Consider the following 11,260-nt stretch of genomic DNA (forward strand, 5'->3'; position numbering starts at 1 on the left):
CAAAGAGTGTAGGAGACTAACAAAGGGAGAGCCCTGTGGTTTGGAAAGTTAATCAGCCTGCAGTGCTACAGAGCAGAAACCCAGAGAGGGTGCTTGAGAATACACAAGAACCCTGCGGTGGAGACTGAACAAAATGCTGTCAGGGATTTCATCGGAAGCATAATCCATTCATGGCACAGTCTGGCAATGCTGGGGAGCTGGTAAGATACACTCAGGCACCTATGGAACAAAAGAAATATTTGAAGTTCAAAATAATTCTGATATTTCTAGCCATGGCTATACACTGGTGTTTGAGTTTATAAGAGAAGTAGCATCAGAAGGATAGAAATAAAAAATTATCTTTACCCAGGAAGAAGATATCAGTCTTTGAAGAGCTCAGTAGAAGGTGATTTGGGTGAAGACAGGAGATGCCACGAAATTCTTGATTTCTTGTGATTAACTCTGAATTGCTCACTGTTTGGTAAGAAAAGATTAAAGACCCATCTATTTAGCCTAGAAATGAGAAATGCTCACTCATTACCGTGCCTATTTCCACTGCTCTGACTGCAGAGCTTAAAATCATACCACAGACAGGAGTTTCTTACTTTTACTTGACCTTTAAAGTAACTCTGGTGTTTTCATAACCAGGACTCCTCACACTTTTCACCTCATGGCAGACATATATAAGTGATAATATTTGGACAAAATGCTGAGGTTTGGGCTGTCTCAAGCCCTGATGGCTCTCCAAAGGGTTAAAGGGATCTGTATCCTGGCTCATAAGCCATAGGCCACTGTACCGAATACAAAGGGAGGTAAGTCACAAAAATAAATTTAAAAAAATTAAAATCTTTCCCTTAAACTGACTTTAAAATAATTTCTAAATCTGAAACAAACAAAAAATTGAACACTAGAATTAGATTTCTCACACACTGACTTTAAAATATGTTGAGTTTTAAGCAATGAAGCATACTCTGGCCCTTCCAAAGTCATTATAAAACTAGTTTGGGAGACTTCTGCTCCCAGGAATATGAGGTAGATGTACTTTTCTCTATTCCTCCAGCTACGTACAACAAAATCCCTGGACGACCCCCAAAATGGGAGAAAATATTTGCAAATTATACTCCTGATAAGCGTCTACTATCCAGAGTATGTAAAAGAACTCCTGTAACTCAGTAATAAAGAGACAAATAACCCAACTAAAAAACCAATGATATGAATAGCCATTTCTCCACAGGAGATATATAAATGCCAATAAGCACATTAAAAGGTGCTCAACATCATTACTCATTAGGAAAATGCAAATGAAAACCACAATGAGATACCACTTCACACCCACGAAGATGACTATAATCAAAATGATGGACAATAACAAGCATTGTTGAGGATGTGGAGAAAAAAAGAGCCCTCCTACACTGCTGGTGGGAATGTAAAGTGCAGCTACTTTGGAACACACTTTGGTAGTTCCTCAAAAAATTAAACACAGAGTTAACGTCTGACCAACAGTTCAACTCCTAGGTACATCAACAAAGAGAACTGAAAACGTATGTTCACACAGAAACTTGTACACTACTGTTTTAACAGCATTATGGCCAAAAAGCGTAAACAAACCAAACATCTACCAAATGATAAGTAGATAAACAAAATGTGAAATAGCTATATAAAAGAATATTGTTTGGCAATAAAATGGAATAAAGTATTGATACATGCTACAACAATGATGAGCCTTGAAAACATTATGCTAAGTGAAAGAAGCCAGACACAAAAGGTCACATATTGTATGATTACATTTATATAAAAAGTTCAGAAAAGGCAAACTCATAGATACAAAAAATAGATTCGTGATTACCAGGAACTGGTAAAAGTAAGGAATGGGAAATGATTACTTTGGGTATGGGATTTCTTTATGGGATGACAAAAAAATTCTGCAATTAGATAGTGGTGATGGTTTCACAACCTTGTGAATGTACTAAAAATGTCTGAATTGTACATTTTTAAAGGTTGAATTTTATGATATGTAAATTATATCTCAATTTAAGAAAACACACCAATTAGAAAAAAAGATTGAATGAAAAAAAAATCCTAGATGGGATAAATTAAGAGTTTGGTATTATCAGATACACACCACTATATATAAAATAGATAAACAACAAGGTCCTACTGTATTGCACAGGGAACTATATTCAATATCTTGTAATAACCTATAATGGAAAAGAATCTTAAAAAGAATATATAGTATATATATATAAAAAACAGAGTCACTTTGCTGTACACCAGAAACTAACACAATATTATAAATCAACTATACTTCAATTTTTAAAAATCCTGTACATTATACATAAAACAAACATAAGAAGACTCTAATAGGTAGAGAGAGGAAGGCAGACTGGTTAGGGACCTCAGGACCCGAGGAATGACATAATGGCTGAGTTACCTGGGTGCTGTCTGTCTGTTTTTTGCCTCATATACACTAGACTTGGAGCTGAAGAAGCCAGAAACCCAGAAATACCTACGAATAGACCAAAAATGTCCCTAACAAAAGCCTGCTGTCTCCAGCCAAAGGACAGCAAGACAGAAAACTATTAGATAATAACTGCCTTTTTCCAGCCACATTCCACAGAAAAGCTATGTCCTACTCTTAACTGCCAGCAAAGGCCAGATGGGGAGCCTTGATTTCCATCCTTGCTGGACTGTGATGAGATGCCATCAAAGTACCAGAAAGAGGAGAAAGAGGCTGGGGCTGAAAATGTACTCAAAATATAATTGCCGAAAACTTTTCAAATTTGGCAAGTGACATGAACTTCAGATTTATATAGAAGCTGAGTAAACTCCAAACAGGACAGACCCAAAGAAATCCAAACCGAGATATATCATAGTTAAACTTCTGAAAACTAAAGAAAAAAAAATCTTGAAAGCAGCAAGAGATAAATGACACCTTACCCATATGGGAAAAACAGTTTGAATAACAGGAGATTTCTCATCAGAAATCGGGTGGCCAGAAAAAAGTGGCACAATATTTTTCAAGCGCTGAAAGAAAAGAACTGCCAACTCGGAATCCTAGAGAATCCTAGAGAATCCAAGAGAAGATACTCTTCAGGAATGAAAGGAAATCAAAACGTTCTCAGATGAATGAAAACTAAGAGAATTTGTCACCAGCAGACCTATCCTAAAGAATGGCTAAAGGAAGTTCTCTAATTAGAAAGGAAAAGATAAAAGGAGTCTCGGACTATCAGGACAAAACAAAGAACACACTAAGCAAAACTATGCTTCTTTTCAAGTGCCCATGGAACATATACCAAGATAGACCATATCCTGGGCAATAAAATGAACATCAATACATTTTAAAAAGCTAAAATATACAGAGTACATTCTCCAACCACAATGGAATCAAACTGGAAGTCAGTAACAGAAAGATGACAGGAAAACCTCCAAACACTTGTAACTAAACAACACACGGGACTTCCCTGGTGGCGCAATGGTTAAGAATCCACCTACCAATGCAGGGGACACAGGTTCGAGTCCTGGTCCAGGAAGATCCCACATGCCACAGAGCAACTAAGCCCACGTGCCACAACTACTGAGCCTGCGCCCTAGAGACCATGAGCCACAACTACTGAGCCCATGTGCTGCAACTACTGAAGCCCACGTGCCTAGAGCCCATGCTCCACAACAAGAGAAGCCACCACAATGAGAAGGATGCACACCACAACAAAGAGTAGCCCCCGCTCACTGCAACTAGAGAAAAGCCAGTGTGCAGCAACAAAGACCCAACGCAGCCAAAAATAAATAAATAATTTATAAAACAACAACAACACATGTCTAAATAATCCATGGATCAAAGAGGAAGTCTTAAGGAAGATAAAAAGATACACTGAACTAAATGAAAATGAAAATTCAACATATCAAAATTTGTGAGAGACAGCTAAATCAGTGCTGAGAGAAATTTACAGCACTAACTACATGCATTCAAAAAGAGAACAACTCTTAAATCAATAATCTAAACTCCTACCTCAAGAATCTAGAAACAAGAGCAACATAAGCAGAAGGAAGGAAATAAAGATAAGAGCAAAACAATAAAATTTAAAACAGAAAAACAAAGAGAAAATTGATGAAACCAAAAGCTGGTTCTTTGAAAGGATCAATAAAATGGACAAACCTGTAGTGAAGGAAAAAAAGAGACAAAAATTACCAACATCAGGAATGAAACATGGGCTATCACTTCGGATATTACAGACTTTAGAAGGATAATAAGGGAACACTACAAACAACTCTACGCACATAAATTTGAAAACCTGGATGAAATGTACTACTTCCTCTAAGAACACAAACCCACAACTCATCCAATATGAAACAAACAATTTGAATAGCCCCATAACTATCAAAAAATTAAATTCAAAATTTAAAAACTCTCAAAAAAGAAATCTCCAGGCTCAATGGTTTTACTGGACAATTCTACCAAATGTTTAAGGAAGAATTAACACCAATAATATACAATCTCTTCCAGAAAACAGGAGGGAACATTTCCCAACTCATTTTATGAGACCAATATTACAATAATACTAAAACCAGGCAAACACAATCCAAAAAACAAACCAAAAACTACAAACAAATGTCCCTCATGAATATAAACATAAAAATCTGTAATGAAATAATAAATTGAATTCAGCAACATATAATAGGAATTATACGCCATGAGTGAGTTTTACTCTATAGATACAAAACTAGTACAATATTTAAAAATCAATCAAAGTAATCTATATTATCAAGCTAAAGAAAAAAAACATATGATTATATCAACTGATGCGGTAAAAGCATTCAATAAAATTCAATAGTCATTCAGGATAGAAACTCTCAGAAAAATAGGAACAGGAGGAAACTTCCTCAACCTGATACAACTAACATTATCCTTAATCATGAAAAACTGAATGCTTTCCCACTAAGTTTGGGGTAAAGACAAGGATGTTCACTCTAAGCACTCTTACTTAACATAGTTCTGGAGGTTCTAGCCAGTACAGTAAGGCAATAAAAGGAAATAAACAGATACAGTCTGGAAAGGAAGAAATAAAACTGCCTTTTTTTATATGACGTGATTGTCTACATAGAAAAGCCCAAGGAATCTACCAAAAAAATTTCTCCTTTACCTAATAAGTGAGTTAGCAAGGTCTCAGGATACAAGATAAATATAAAAAAATAAGCTATATTTCTATACGCTAGCAATGAACACATGGACACCAAAATTAAAAATAAAATACCATTCACAATTGCTCAAAAAAAGTAAATACTTATGTGTAAATCTAACAAAACATGTATAGGATTTATATGCTGAAAACTATACAATGCTGATGAAAGAAACAACTAGAGAAAGCCCGTGCGCAGCAACAAAGACCCAATGCAGCCAAAAATAAATGATAAATAAAATAAATACAAAATAAAAAGTACAGCAATATTTCTTTGTAAATGTAAACAAGTTTATTCTAAAATTTACATGGAAAGGCAAAGGAATTAGAGTAGCTAAAATAATTTTGTAAAGAAAAATAAAGTGGGACTAATCAGTCTAACCAATTTTAAGTATCCAATTTATTATATAGCTACAGTAATCAAGACTGTGGTATTGGCAGAGGGATAGACACATAAATCAATGGAACAGAATACAGAACTCAGAAATAGATGCACGTAAGTATGCCCAACTTGTTTCTGACAAAGGTGAACACACCAATTCAATGGAGGAAAGGTAACCTTTTTAACAAATGGTGCTAGAGCAATTGGACATCCACAATCAAAAAATTAATCTCAATCTAAGTTGCACATCTTATACAGAAATGTATCATGGACTTAAATGTAAAACCTAAACCAAAATGTATCATGGACTTAAATGTAAAACCTAAAATATAAAACTTTTAGCAAAAGGCATATAGAAAATCTTTGATACCTAGGCTAGGCAAAGAGTTCTTAGACTTGACAACAAAAGCATGATCCATGAAAGGAAACACTGATATACTGGACTTCACCCAAATTGAAAACTTTTGCTCTTTGAAAGACCCTGTTAGGAGGATGAAAAGACAGGCTACAGACTGGCAGAAACTATTTGCAAACCATGTATCCAACAAAGGACTAGTAGGTAGGATATATAAAGAACACTCAAAATTCAACAATTAAAAAGCAAACAATCCAATTGGAACACAGGCAAAAAACATGAACAGACATTTCACTGAAGAAGGTATACAGATACACAAATGGCAAATAAGCACAGGAAGAGATAGTCAACGTCATAAGTCATTAGGGAAATGCAAATCACAAGGGCAACAATATGCTACTACACACCTATCGGAATGGCTAAAATCAAAAATGGCAACACCACCAAATGCTGGTGAGGATGTAGAGAACCTGGATCACACATACACTGCTGGTGGGAATGTAAAATGATCCAGCCACTCTGGAAAACAGTTTGGCAGTTTCTTAAAAACTACAAATGCAATTGCCATACAATCTAGAAATTGCACTTCTGGGCACTAATCCCAGAGAAATGAAGACCTATTTTCACACAAAAATCTGTACACAAATGTTTATAGTACCTTTACTTGTGATAATCAAAAAGGGGAAACAATTCAAATGTCCTTCAGTAGGAAAATGGTTAAATTGTGGTGCATGTATGGAATGCACCATGGAATACTACTCAGGAATAAAAAGGAATGAACTACTAATACGTGCAACAACCTGGAAGAATCTCCAGAGAATTTGCTGACGGAAAAATCCAATCCAAAAACTTATATATTGTATGATTCCATTTATATAGCATTTGTGAAAGACAAAACTATAGAAATGGAGAACAGATTAGTGGTAGCCACGGGTTAAGGCACAGGTGAGGGTGGAAAGTGGCTATGAGGGATCCTTGTGGTCATGGAAATGTTCTGCAGCCAGACTGTATTTATCAATGTCAATATCATGGTTGGGATAGCGCAGCTCAGTTTTGCAAGATGTTACTATAGGAAACTGAGTAAAGGGTACAAGGAATCTCTGTTTTATTTCTTACAATTCCATGTGAATCTACAATTACCTCAAAATAAAAAGTTTAATTAGAAAAAATACTAGATTAAAAACCTCAAAATATAAAAGGAGATAGGCAATTACTTCGTATTATAAAAAGCAGATAGAAATATCTCAATTTCCAAAAAATTGAAATTAATTTCAGGTACCATTATTGAGTCAAACTTTGGTTATGAACTGAGGAATTGAAGGGAAAGAAATCAGTTTTCATTCACAAAACTCAATTCAACTTCCAGGAGAAAAAAAAAAATGAAGCTATAGACAAATCTATTTATCTGAAAAAGACTTCAGCTCTTACAAATTTTAATTTTAAGAAGGTTCCAAAAGAAATGCATTAAGCAGTCTTTAAAACGTTGTCCGTACTGCTCAGAGAAAATATGGTATTTTTAATCAAAGTACTTCCCTCTCAGAATAACTTATTCCAGAAAGGTGGGTCACAGTTGCAAATAAAGGGAGATAGACAGAGATGCAGGAGCTGAAGGCATTTGTGATAGAAGAAGTGAGGCTGGAGGAAGCACTGGGACAGTGTGGCGGAAGTGACAGTACCCAGGACTTCACACCAGGTCTCCAACATCGACTTCCTCATCCTGCACACAAATCCTAGTTCTATCTCCTTTACTGAACTTCAGGTAAATCACATAATCTCTGGACTAAAATTTCCTCCCCCTCAAAGACAGAGATAACATTTTTTACCTCCCATTAAACAGGATATTTGCAAGGATAAATATCTGTACAGCACAAAAATGTTTGAAAGAAAGGTCCCAAGAAATAGTATCTGCAAATGTGGTTCATTTAAAACATTTAATTTAAGTCTATTTTATTTGGGGAAACACACATAACAGAAGACAGTAATTTTGAAGGAGACTGGAGAAAGAGAAAGACAAAATGAATGAGATTTAAACAAAGTCAACACCCCAGTTTATTTTCTCCGTTGTCTTGAGGTTACTGGTAGAAAATTCAGTATTGCTAAAGGCATGTGGTACCCCTATCCACTGGCAAAACCATCTTAATAGGATGGATTTTCCACAGCAGACTTTAAGATGTTGAAAAAAACTAAACAACCAACCAAAATCTCACAAGACTGAAAATCCACCAGGGATCTGGGGAGTGGTTTTCATCATCACACTGAAAAATGTCAACAGCATGGAAATAAGCAGTAATGCACTCTTAAATTTCATTTCACCTGGATTGCAGCACTAATTTAATTTTGCCTGGTATTTTAGTTACTCATTCAAGTCTGTCTGACTCCACTTGAATCTAAGCTCTTTGATTACAAAAATCACAATTCACACTCATCTTTACATGTCCTGCAGCCCATAAGTTTGCATGTAGTTGCACTGTGCAAATATGGAATTGAACAAACATGCACAAGTGTAATCTATTGATCCCAGTTTTAAGGAAGATACTTAAGGTGTTCCAAGATAGAGGCTGACGTCCTGATATTTATTAGCCTCAGTCCTGGAACTTATTAAATACTGTTTTTATCAGTTTCTCAATTTATAGTAAGCTCAATTATGTGAATGGAGATTTTTAATGACAATCTGAAAAATAGCTTTCAAAGATAAGTCCTGAGCTCAGAAAAACATCAGCCCAGACAGTAAGAAACTTTTAGTTGTGATTCATACCAGGTATGACACGCTGTTTTTTGTCAATAATCGGCTGTTAGATTTTTTTTAAGTTTTTATTTTCTAGTCTTTACTTACCAGTGTCTAGTCTTGACTTGACATGCTGATACCTTGGGTTTTGTGGTATCCTTTTGGTCAGATACTAAAAAATAAGAAAATTCACAAATAATTGGGTTAGTGTAAGGGTAAGAGTGGCAAAGTTGGAAAGAGATAAGATACTTTAAAAATTAGAACAAATGCTAAAATTTCATTGAATTTAAAGATGGAAGGAGCTCTAGAGGTCCAACCATTCCTTCAAATAGGACACTTCACACTACAGTATCTCCACAGGTGAAGATGGTTATCATGTTTCTGTCAAAACATTTCCATATTTTGTCAAAATAATCTCATAGCGCTATGTAATTAGGGAAAAAAGCTCTTAAAAATTATTTCCAACACTGAGTCAAAATTGATCTAATTTCCATCCAGTCCACTGGTACAACCCAGAATAAGCCATTCCATCCTGCCTCAAGCAATCCATTAAAATAACTAAAGGCAGCTCTCTTGTTCTTTTTAATTTTACTCTTTATATGATGGTTTGTAGGCCATCTTCTCGGATACCCTCTAGATTTTATCCACACGTGCCCTAAAAAGTGGCACGCAGACCTGAGCACAGTGCCCAGATGTTGCCAGGCAGGACCTGCTGCTTGCCTTGAGTCTGACACTCCACAGAAGTCACCACGACGGCATCTGCTCTCGGGGCAGCTGGGGCGTATCATGGGCTCAAGGAAAGTTTATGGTCAGCAATATGCTATGTCAGGTCTCCCCTGTCCTACGCTCCAGGAGTAAACTCTGAATCCAAGTACCAGGCATTTACCCATATTAAATTTCAGTGGCATTTTCAAAAGGCATTAAGTGAGGGAAGGCTAATGAATAAAAACATTACAAAATACAGTTTTCTTGCTCAGGCTTTTTTCTGGACTACAAGTATGAAAAGTATATGTTCAGTAACAGGTAGCTGTGGAAAAGGAAATTAAAACTGGGCAATACCCTTCCAGCTTCATCTTCTGCCACTCTCCCACACGTTCCCAAGTTGAAGCTGCCCAAATGTTCCTGAGATTTGCCACACTCACTCAGGTTCCAGTCATAGCAAATGTCTGCCTAGAATGCCTTTCCTCAACTTGTCCATGGGTAACACTTCACTTCCTCTATAAAGCTGTCCAAGGTAGAATTAGGTACTTTCTCTCTGGTTCCTAGAGTACTGACACCTTGTACTATTGTTCACACCTCGACCTTCTTCCCTAGTCTAGAATTTCCTTGAAGGCAGGGCCAATAACTTACTCAAATTTGCTTTCACCCAGTACCTAGCACATGGTGGGCACATTTATTGATATTCAACCAATAAATGAATATCTAGAATGAGGATTATATTACAGCAACTACATAGTTCCTTAGAACAGAACATCAAACTTTATAACCTGTGTCACTCGCCCTTGAAAACATAGTTAATTAAAGCAGGTCCTGTTGGAGGATTGAAAAATAAATTTACATATTAAAATACCTTTTCAAATGACCCACAAAGCATTAAAAAAAAAAAAAAATAGGGTACACTTCAATGTCTTACAGAATATCTATTGGTCAGAGTTCTGGATTTCAGAGACCAGGAAGAATTTTTAAAAACTGGGGTACCTACAGAGAATTATCAACATTTAATTTTGACAAGGACATCAAAAACAAAGCAAAACCTCACAACTACCATCTGCTATTTTAATACTTAAAAAGTAAGAAAAAAAAAAAAAAACCCAGAATAAAAAGGTCAGTCCTTGGGCTTCCCTGGTGGCGCAGTGGTTGAGAGTCCGCCTGCCGATGCAGGGGACACGGGTTCGTGCCCCGGTCCGGGAAGATACCACATGCCGCGGAGCGCCTGGGCCCGTGAGCCATGGCCGCTGAGCCTGCGCGTCCGGAGCCTGTGCTCCGCAACAGGAGAGGCCACAACAGTGAGAGGCCCGGGTACCGCAAAAAAAAAAAAAAAAAAAAAAAAAAGAAAGGTCAGTCCTTTAGTGCTACCAAAAAACTCATTGATATTGTCTGTGTTTTTCATTTCACCCCAGGCAAGTAAAACCTTTGTCATGGACGCTTAGCATTGGTCCTAAGAAGTAGAACCCCTGAGCTACTTTATCCTCAGAGAAAGGCTGGAAAGCTCCTTTCTCCTTCTGATCAGTAACCCGCCATCGGTAAGAGAAAGTGACCAATGCCAATTCCAACTCCCTCTTAGATGAAGAAAGAGAAGATTCTTAAGTGAGAAAAGGAAAATACTCAAAGACTGAAAAGGGGGACTGTAGGATGAGTTCTTCAGAGGGAGGCAATATTGTGGCAAGACAAAACAAAAACAAAAAACCCAGGGGAAAATATGTGCCTGGTAAATTTAGGAAAGCTAAAACTAGAACTTAGTTATCTTAAGCTAAGGGATTTTCTTTTTTCTCTGTCATTTTCCTTCCTTCCTTTGTATTTTTATAATTCCTCTCTGTATTTTTATAATTTCTATATGCTGTTTCCTGTTTTTACTTTTGTTTTGTTTTTCCCACTAGTTTCCTAGCAAAGCTCCTTTGAAAGATTCCAGGCTAGTCTCTGCTGAA

At 36.5% G+C, this 11,260-nt stretch overlaps 1 protein-coding gene across 2 annotated transcripts in view; it reads right to left on the reverse strand.

The window, feature by feature from the left end:
- CEP41 (centrosomal protein 41) overlaps nt 1–11,260 on the reverse strand; it is a 43,815-nt gene that overhangs the window by 20,534 nt on the left and 12,021 nt on the right. For both annotated transcript variants that reach the window (XM_007469718.1, XM_007469717.1), the window contains exon 2: nt 8,724–8,787. In XM_007469718.1, the coding sequence (XP_007469780.1) occupies nt 8,724–8,787 (64 nt within the window). The remainder of the gene's footprint in view (nt 1–8,723; nt 8,788–11,260) is intronic.

The sequence above is a fragment of the Lipotes vexillifer genome, unplaced genomic scaffold, assembly GCF_000442215.2.
Source record: "Lipotes vexillifer unplaced genomic scaffold, Lipotes_vexillifer_v1.1 scaffold1329, whole genome shotgun sequence".
Lineage (NCBI taxonomy): Eukaryota > Metazoa > Chordata > Mammalia > Artiodactyla > Lipotidae > Lipotes > Lipotes vexillifer.